Below are 10,290 nucleotides of genomic sequence, written 5' to 3' on the forward strand. Positions count from 1 at the left end.
GTTTTCTATCCAAAGCTGTCAATTATATGCATAGTCAAACATCTTTTCGTGACAGAATATCTAAAAATACCAAAACATTTAATAACATTTGAGACATGGATAGTGCATGTGTGCCATTCAGAGGGTGAATGGACAAGACAAAACATGTGAGTGCCTTTGAACGGGGTATGGTAGTAGGTACCATGTGCACCAGTTTGTGTTAAGAGCTGCAAAGCTGCTGGGTTTTTCACACTCAACAGTTTCCTTTGTGTATCAAGAATGGTCCACCATCCAAAGGACATCCAGACAACTTTTGATCAGTCAAAGTGTTACAGCATCTTTTTAGTTTTAGAATCCTGTAATATTTTGTGACTAAATGTTCTGCCATAAAATCTTTGTAAAGTACAGCATCAATCCATGTCTATCTGTCTTTCTAGGACAGGCAGAGTGACCGACAAAGGGAACCCCGTTTGACCCTCCGGCCGCCGAGCCAGTCTGCCACGTACACCACGGTCTCTGCTTGGCATCACCAGCCTGAGAAACTTATCTTAGAGTCTTGCGGGTATGAGGCCAGTGTAAGTCATGTCAATGGTCAATCTCCTGTCGTGTTGTGTCAATGGAAGTCCCCTTGAATCTCAGCCACTAGAAAAGTCCTCAATCCGTGTTTGATAATCGCTTGATGTTTCAAGAATTGATCGTTCCCACTGGGCACAAATGGTTGAATCAACGTTGTTTCCACGTAATTTCTTTGAACCAACTTGGAATATACATTGAATTGACATCTGTACCCACTGAGTTCAGAGATAATAGCCTGTTTTGTTGCTTATTTTCCAGTATATGGGATCAATGATTATCAGGGATCTAAGGGGGATTGAGTCCACTCAAGAAGCCTGTGCTAAAATTAGGGTAAGTCTGACTGCCATACTACAGATCAATACTCAATCACTCTATTCTAGCACTCCGTATTAATATGGATCCCCTCACCATTTTCTTTCTCCTTGTAGAAGTCAAAGGACCATTCAAAAAAGGGTCCTGTTGTCATCCTCTCCATCACTTATAAAGGGGTCAAGTTCATTGATGCCGCCACTAAGGTAATGGGAGCCTGTTGGCAATGAGAAATGCATGATGAGCTCAACTGCATTATTTTTCTCTCTCGCGTTCTCATATTATTTCCCCTACAATAAAGATAGCACTGTTGGTTCGGATGAAGTCAGTGGTTGTTACTGGTCGATGGTTTTGTTCCTGTTGCTCCTCAGTTCCAACCTATTCTTTTATCCTCTCACCAGTCAATAGTAGCCGAGCATGAGATCAGGAACATCTCCTGTGCGGCCCAGGACCCCGATGACCTCTGCACCTTCGCCTACATCACCAAGGACAGTAAGAGTGGCCACCACTTCTGCCATGTCTTCAGCACTGTGGAAGTGGTGAGGAACACAATGATGACACCAGCCCAAACCCCTCAATCAATCATTCCATAAGGCTATGCCAAAATACAATCACCCATTTCCCACCTTCTAAAGTACTCTGATTTGTATTAATTTGTTTCTAAATGCCATGTCATATCATAAAAAAATCTTGAAAGGAAAAACTTGATTGACAAAACTGCATGCAGCTTCTTGATTAATTAAATTGCCTTAATGTCTTGATTAAGGTAATGCACCTGCTGTCATGGAAGTAACATAATATCTTGATTAGTCTATTTTATAAGCCATGTGCCAAACATTCCTGGCAGATGACACAGCTACATCTTGATTATCTAATTAAATACTCGATTAACTTAGTTCCACTGCTATGATTGACAACGCAATGATAAAAATGCAGATTGTGCCTCATTCAAAGTAGCTGTCAGTCACTACTGCAACTGTCTCTTCATTCTTTACTCTCTCCCTCGGTACAGACTCAGACTTATGAGATCATCCTGACACTGGGACAGGCATTTGAGGTGGCCTATCAGCTGGCTCTCCAGACCAAGGCCAGGCAGTATGTCCCAGTCCCCCCACTGTCTCTGGGGTCAGAGGTCATTGAGACCAAATCCAGCCGGCCCACGTCACAACAATGGAGCAGCATGAGGAGATCAACAGTGAGTACCACACACTGAGCATAAACAAAAAATTGACATGTAGCTGTGTGTGTGTTTCTAAATGATATGCATACTGTGTTTGGGTATACAGTATGTACAGGTAACTGTCAAAATAAAGGAAACACCAACATAAAATGTCTTAATAGGGTGTTGGGCCACCACGATCCAGCAGAACTGCTTTAATGCTTCTTGGCAAAGATTCTACAAGTGTCTGGAACTGTATTGGAGGGATACGACACCATTCTTCCACAAGAAATTCCATAATTTGGTGTTTTGTTGATGGTGGTGGAAAACGCTGTCTCAGGCACCGCTCCAGAATCTCCCATAAGTGTTCAATTGGATTGAGATCTGGTAACTGAGATATGCACGCACGTGCGCACACACACACACACACACACACACACACACACACACACACATACACACTTTAAACCCCTTATGCTCTTTTAAGACCTCTTTCAAAGTCACTGTGATCTCTTCTTCCAGCCATTGTAGCCAAAATAATGGGCAGCGGGGCGTTTTTATACATGACACTAAGCATGATGGGTTGTTAATTGCCTAAATATCTCAGGAACCACACCTGTGTGAAAGCATCTGCTTTCAATATACTTTATATCCCTCATTTACTCAAGTGTTTTCTTTATTTTTTTCAGTTACGTATGTATGTGTACATGCGTAGGCATGTATGCATAAATATGCACAATCAGATAACACACAGTCCTCGTGAGCAAATGTTCCTCCGGATTTTAAACCACTGATCACACTATAAAAAAAAGGAAGATTTATAGTGCGATGAAAGTGATGACTCATTACTTTGCTACCAATCTCACCTCCCCAACTCTGAGTCACTCAGATCGGAGTAAATTTTCCTGCAGAAATACAGTATGCGAAACTTGATGAGTGAATAGTCTTATTTTTTGCTAACAGGCAGGATATAATATAATCTGTAAATAGAGAGAGAGAGGGAGAACTGTGCGTCTCTCTGCTGGTCACCCGGCCCCTCCACTGATTCCCAGGATATTGATTGAGAATGTTACATAAATGTTTACGTATGCCCTGGGCCATTTATGGATGTATTGGCCTTTCAGGACCCTGAATAATGAACACTCAGTGACCACAGTCACCTGAGAAAGCTGGACCGTCTGGACCGAGCATGCACACTGCTCAACATGTTTATGCGTCCTCGCAAATCACTATGCTTTATTATCTGCTTTAAACATAATATATTATGAGGTAATCAGTTCGCTGCATAATGTACAGGGTTGGCAGTATTTATTATCTACTTTTAGGCAGTGGAATTCTAGGAACATCTAGAACAAGACAACTCCATTTGAAGCTTTTAATGTAGATTAATTTCACAATTGTGAGATGACCTGTCATTTTTTTCGATGTACTTTCATTCTTGCCAGGTATGCACTATTTTGGTCCGATGTACACTACCGTTCAAAAGTTTGGGGTAACTTAGAAATGTCCTTGTTTTTGAAAGAAAAGCACATTTTTTGTCCATTAAATTAACATAAAATTGATTAGAAATACAGTGTAGACATTCTTAATGTTCTAAATGACTATTGTAGCTGGAAACTGCAGATTTTTTATGGAATATCTACATAGGTGTACAGAGGTCCATTATCAGCAACCATCACTCTTGTGTTCCAATGGCATGTTGTGTTAGCTAATCCAAGTTTATCATTTTAAAAGGCTAATTGATCATTAGAAAACCCTTTTGCAATTATATTAGAACAGCTGAAAACTGTTCTGATTAAAGAAGCAATAAAACTGGCCTTCTTTAGACTAGTTGAGTATCTGGATCATCAGCATTTGTGGGTTCGATTACAGGCTCAAAATGGCTAGAAACGAATAACTTTCTTCTGAAACCCGTCAGTCTATTATTGTTCTGATAAATGAAGGCTATTCCATGCGAGAAATTGCCAAGAAACTAAACTTCTCGCAAAACGCTGTGTACTACTCCCTTCACAGAACAGCGCACACTGGCGCTAACCTGAATAAAAAGAGGAGTGGGAGGCCCAGGTGCACAACTGAGCAAGAGGACATGCACATTAGAGTGTCTAGTTTAAGAAACAGACGCCTCACAAGTTATCAACTGCCAGCTTTATTAAAAAGATTCTGCAAAACACCAGTCTCAACGCCAACAGTGAAGAGGCGACTCTGGCCTTCTAGGCGGAGTTACAAAGAAAAAAACATATCTCAGACTGGCCAATCAAAAGAAAAAATTAAGATGGAAAAAATAACACACATACTGGACAGAGGAACTCCGCCTAGAAGGCCAGCTAACGGAGTCGCCTCTTCACTGTTGACGTTGTTAGCAGTTGATGTTATTCTTCAATAACACAAACTACAAAGCAAATCAAGGGGAGAAAAACGTGTTTATTTGATAAGGACAAATCATAGATGTTATGCTGGGAGGTAGATGTTCAGTCTCCCCTGTCCTCAGCTTTTCTCCACATAACAAAGGAACAGGATGCCATTTACAACCCCCCACCCTAGCCTGGGGTTGACCAATTAGAAGTCCTTGCAGTACAACTGGGCCAATGGCCAAATAACCAGTATCCTGCTCCAGACTCAATGTACAGAACGTAGCACACGTAGCTCTGAGTTCAGGAGTGACATTCCACAGATTCTAACCAGCTGTTGAACTGAAACCCAACTCGTACTTACAATTCTCTATTGAGCATTAATACTCTAGTTTTTAGTCCTCTCACCCTCTGCATTGTGTATTTATCTTCAAAAAATTCTTATAAAGTTGAGACTGGTGTTTTGCGGGTACTATTTAATGAAGCTGCCAGTTGAGGACTTGTGAGGCGTCTGTTTCTCAAACTAGACATCCTAATGTACTTGTCCTCTTGCTCAGTTGTGCACCGGGGCCTCCCACTCTCTCTATTCTTGTTAGAGACCATTTTCTCTGTTCTGTGAAGGGAGTAGTACACAGCGTTGTACGAGATCTTCAATTTCTTGGTAATTTCCCGCATGGAATAGCCTTCAATTCTCAGAACAAGAATAGGCTGACGAGTTTGAGAAGAAAGTTATTTGTTTCTGGCCATTTTGAGCCTGTAATCGAACCCACAAATGCTGATGATCCAGATTCTGAACTAGTCTAAAGAAGTCATAAATCACTGTGCAGTTGATCACTTTGTACTGTGCTGTACTGGCTGTGTCTAGATATGGGAGGAGCTTTGCTAGTACAGTCCAGTCTAGTTGACAGATGTGATAAAGCCCTGCTATGCCAGCTGCTGTCAAGTATACATTTTTTTCCTGTGATAAATATTTATAACATTATTTGTCTACACCTAATAGGTTGTGATAAATTACCTAGATTATTCACTTTTTATATCTTCCACCACTATGGTCAGTTCAGTGCCACTATAAATGCTTTGTTTTTCTATTTCCCTGTTTAACATTTCTTTGTTCTTGTCTTCTTGGTCCTCCTGTTTCCCAGGGTGCCCCTCTGCTAGAATGCCGCTGCTGTTACTGTCACACGTGTACTACCCACCGCCCCTCCTTCCTCCCGTTGCACTCTATTAGCCCTGGAGTCCAGGTCCTGCTCTCTCCTCCTTTCCGCTATCCTTCATCATCCATCTGCTAACCTACCTGACGTGCCTCTAACTCTCTCATCATTCCATGTCCACTTTTTGGTTTGCTTCCAGGCACTTCATCTAGCCACACAATATTTGCCCTTTTGATATGGCATAGCCTACACTGAATTTCTGCCACATTCTCATAGTCATTCCATTTGAGCTGATAAGAAGCTCTTTCTCATTATTCTTGCCTGAGGATAAGTAGGCTATACCTTAGCTTAGACTTAATCATCTATGGAAGATTCATGGCTTTGCAGTTCTGCTGCTAATGATCTAGTGCTTTAATTGCATAGCTGTGTGATCAGTATAAATAGCAACATGCTTGAGGTGGCCTATTTAGTGTTAATCCTCCTATATCACTAAGCTTTTGCATTCTGATGAGTCTTATATTGGACAGCTATAATTGAATGATGGCCTTGTACACCTGAGTCTTTCATTGCCACAATGTTCTTAATTTGGGGTGTATCAGTGGTGTTTCATGTAATTAGATATACAGGACTACTAATTGAAATTAATTTATTCACATGGAACAGCTATAACATGTGTGTATGGGTGCTCATGTGTTAACAGAGACTTTTGTTTGGGTGAGAGCATGTTATGAGCGCATGTTTGGATCCTTATGGTGTTTTCACGTTTTCACTTAATTTAAAACCCAGATTAAGAGACAGATGGGACTGTGTGTGGTCTGTTAGGTCTCCAGCAGCCTGTTTTGCTATCAGACATCTCTTTGTTGTGGATTGAGCCCTGGTGTCTGTGATTCTAATATCACTGGACTGTGCCTTTAATCCACTTGCACGTTGGCTGAGGACTTGAGTGTGCAATGGCCTCCACCACTCCTGCAACCTTACGCCCGTCTCTCGTCCCCCCTCCCCCCGGCAGATTGACCCTCTGGAGATGGACGCAGACATGCAATCCCTGGGCAGCGCCACCTGGCTCTTCAACCAGAGAGACTCCAACAAGCGCCCTGTCAGCACCAAGTACGAGACCACCATATTCTGAGGCTGGATCCCCTGCACCGACCTCACCCTATCCTAGCACCCAGTTTGCCCCCTGACCTCCACCGCCCTCTCTCTCTGTCTCATGAGCCCTGTGCCTTCTCACTGTGATGGTAGCATCCCTCTGGGCTGCCCCTTCTCCTCTGCCCTGCTCTGACCTACACAAACCTTGCACTGCTCTGACATCACACATCCTTGCAGCCCTCTCTCCTGTTCTGTTCTCACCCCTAGGCAGCCCGTTACCCTACTCCTCCTGACACTGCTGCAGCCGCTGATGGGGCCCCTTGACTTGTGGATGGACCTGGTGTGAACCTACAATGGCCCTGTTCTCTCAACCAAACGGCCTCCTCCTCCCCCCAACTACTCATCTGCATCCACCCCTATTACGTTTATCATCATTGAAGAGATTGTGGCTTTTTTGTCCTCTTCCTGTCATGCTATTCTTTTTCCAAGTGACTCCCTTCAGTCAAAACAATCCTGACTTTTTTTTCTGTTGAGCTACCTGTTGCATTTTTACCTGACAGTAACATGATTTGCATTGGCTGTACTGCCAATGTGAACAAGAAAATTGCAAACCTTCATAAGTTCCTCTTTTTATCTAATACCAAAGGAGTACTGCTCTTGGGCTATTATCCACAGAGTTTTGGTCCCATGCAGAGTGGAATAAAGAACATTATCATGTCCCAAACTCAGCCTATCCTTCCCAAACAACCTCCTCAGTCATAAACAATATTTTATCCCCTTCCCAAAGGGATTAACAATTTTTCTCATCTTTTTAATGTGTTTATTTTTGTATTTCACTTTTTCCCACTCAGACAAGTTTAATATTTTTCTTTCCCTATCTGTAGCTTGTCCTGTCTTACCAGGCATCTACCACTGTGAGGCACTGTGAGGAGACATATCTAGCCTGGGATGCATGAAGGACAGAAAATCTATAAGACAAAAAACAATCACAAACTTTTTTCTATGCATTTTTAATCGTACAATGATGGATCGTCAAGGAATCTTCCTTTTCCATGTATAATGGAACAAAAACTGAACCTCAATGTCCTGTGTGATTCTGTACACAAATGGACAGGACAACTCTTCCATCACTCTGCCAAGAACAGTAGTAGCCTTACTTCAATCTGGCAATCTATCAGTTTAAATCTAAACGTAATCAATTGAGCATCCTTGCCACCATCACACATTCTCCACACTTGCTGACTGCTGCACGCATCTTTCGTGGTTTAAAATACTTACAACACTTTTGAGTTGACAACACATGAACACTTTGGCTGAGCTGCAGTGAAGGTGTTGTAATGGTACAGGTTTGTCTAGATAATAATGTATATGATGCTCTGTAGCTACACAGCGTGCATGGTGCCTCACCAGTCATTTTATTACCAAGAGAGACTGTTCGGCTCATCAGAGAACACTGTGTTAAAACATGGCACTATCCCCTTTAAAAACTTTTTGTTTGTTTAGAAAATTATATGGTAGGTATTTTGTTTAACAATTATTAATAAGGAATGCTTTTAAAAATAACTGGGATTCCTGAAATGTATTTACTGAGAGAAACCAAGGGAAATCGTAGCAACACCACAATGTATTGCCATAGTAAAATAATGCAAATACAAATTCATGACAAGTTGCCAAAACACCTCATGAAGGTACATTTGATGGCAATAATTTAATTTGCCAATTCATTGTGAAAGGTATAAGATATTCCCAATAACATTGCTTAAATCTTTTTATATGAGGCAAGGCAGGTTGTGTTGCCGGACTCCTGATGCCACTGATTCAGCATGAGGTAAAATGTGTCACTAGAAAATGAACAACAGTGCCAAGGATTCAGGCTTACTCATAGTTTGAACTTTAAATTTGAGGGATCTAAATGTAATTAGATATGGTTTTATTATGCAAATGTACTTTGGGTTGAAAATATATTTGAAACTGCATTCTTGTTTTTCCGTTCACTGTGTCTAATACTGCAGGTCTACAGGAGCTATCTGTTGGTATCATCTACTTGTGTTTTGCTCAACCTATTTTGTGTGCTGTGTTGCCTTGTGTTGTGTCCTCCTGTAAGGATGGCCTGTTCTGTCTCTGTCCGCTGTCCTCATTCTGTGTCCCCTGCTGCAGGATATGTTATGCTTTGCCTCTCTCCAAATGGCACAGGATGGCTGACTGGAGAATGAGTGTTAAGACTTGACAGTCTCTGTGTGGTACTGTAGCTGTGTCTCATCGTTGTTCTGTTCTGACTGATACTGTAGCTACCACTGACGCATGTGGTAGTATTTGTGTTTCGTCCTCTGATGCACTTGGCCCATTGAGGTGTACATATGTAGCAGTGTCTGTTTAGTTTTTTCATATCATTTGCCTTTTTGTTTTACTTTATCCATTATTATAACACAAATACAGCACCCCATCTCATTTACATTCTCCAGCATTGTCATTTCTCGTGCACTAAGTATGTTCCTCCCTGTTATGTGTTGAAATCATGAAGACACATTCAACCTGCTCTGGTTTGGGTGCATATAAATGCCTTACATTTTAGAGAGCAGAAGCTATTTTAAGCAGACACAATGTGGTGGCATGATTTGGCTGTGCATGTTTCTGTCTTTTTTAACACCAGTGTTTTCCTTGTGTAGCTCACTCCAGCGTTCAAGTTTCCGGACACCAAGCTGTGAGTTGAAGTGGAGCAGCCAATGTGAGTGTCTGCGTGTGTGTAGACTAGAGACAGAGAGACTAACAGAGACACAAGCAGCGGGTCTAGGAGTGACTGTTTGATAAGGTCTGCTGCCTTCTACAACCTCACCTGAATACAAAGTAACAGATAAAGGATAACCTTACACTAGCTGTCTGTCTCAACTGGGCATGGCAGGGCCTGTCTCTCACTCCTATCTCGAGAAAGTTCAGTCTGAAATCTCCTCCCTGGCCTCACACTGACTGTCTTTACCTCCACTCCTTACTTCAAGTAGGTACTGTAATCTGCAGAGTATAGGCAATTAATGTTGGGCCAGCAATGACAATTTTTATTGATTTAGGTCTATTTGAGAAAATCATGTTGTTACTGTAAGGATCTAGGAGAGTCAACGCGAGAGTACATTCATCAAATGTAGCACTACTGTACCAGCATAATAATGCTATGCCCATGTATTTGTGGACAGAGTATAGTTTGTCAATGATTATGTGATGTTTATTTATTTATTCCAATTAAAAGCAAAATATACCTGAAATTAAATAGTACAATGGAAAATGTTATTCTTAAGGTATTTGATTTTGTCTTGAGGCATATTCCTTGCATGAGAGTTTGACAGAGCTGGCAGACAATATATTCTATGAGAGTTAATTGCATCTCTTCGTCACAAAGACTAGCCCAGGGACTGGCAGAGGAGTGTACAAAGTTATATTCCCTGACTAGTAGACATTTAGAACAGAAAATCTGATGGAAATAAACTGATGCATTATTTTCATATGGCTAACTAAGGTAGGCTAAAATACATTATTCAATGGAGAAACACATTTTCAAATGAGGGAGAAAATGCAACTTACAAACTCTGTACCCTTGAAAAAACCTGGAAGCTTCTACACATGTAAATTCAGCAAAAAAAGAAATGCCCTCTCACTGTCAACTGTGTTTAATTTCAGCAAACTTAACATG

At 41.4% G+C, this 10,290-nt stretch overlaps 1 protein-coding gene across 5 annotated transcripts in view; it reads left to right on the forward strand.

Annotated features, from left to right (window-relative positions):
• The window catches only part of LOC109891025 (ankyrin repeat and SAM domain-containing protein 1A), a 45,333-nt gene extending 35,443 nt beyond the window's left edge, over positions 1 to 9,890 (forward strand). For 2 of the 5 annotated variants that reach the window (XM_020483272.2, XM_031825039.1), the window contains 8 exons: positions 417 to 554; positions 814 to 885; positions 984 to 1,070; positions 1,266 to 1,403; positions 1,877 to 2,059; positions 5,514 to 5,612; positions 6,532 to 6,629; positions 6,879 to 9,890. In XM_020483272.2, coding sequence (XP_020338861.1) covers positions 417 to 554; positions 814 to 885; positions 984 to 1,070; positions 1,266 to 1,403; positions 1,877 to 2,059; positions 5,514 to 5,612; positions 6,532 to 6,629; positions 6,879 to 6,957 — 894 coding nt within the window. In that variant the 3' untranslated portion in view covers positions 6,958 to 9,890. Of the gene's footprint in view, positions 1 to 416; positions 555 to 813; positions 886 to 983; positions 1,071 to 1,265; positions 1,404 to 1,876; positions 2,060 to 5,513; positions 5,613 to 6,531 lie in introns of all 5 variants that reach the window. The other 3 variants (XM_031825040.1, XM_020483275.2, XM_031825041.1) reach the window with 3 other exon arrangements.
• The last annotated feature ends 400 nt before the right edge of the window (positions 9,891 to 10,290 follow it).

This window comes from Oncorhynchus kisutch, linkage group LG5 (genome assembly GCF_002021735.2).
Source record: "Oncorhynchus kisutch isolate 150728-3 linkage group LG5, Okis_V2, whole genome shotgun sequence".
NCBI lineage: Eukaryota > Metazoa > Chordata > Actinopteri > Salmoniformes > Salmonidae > Oncorhynchus > Oncorhynchus kisutch.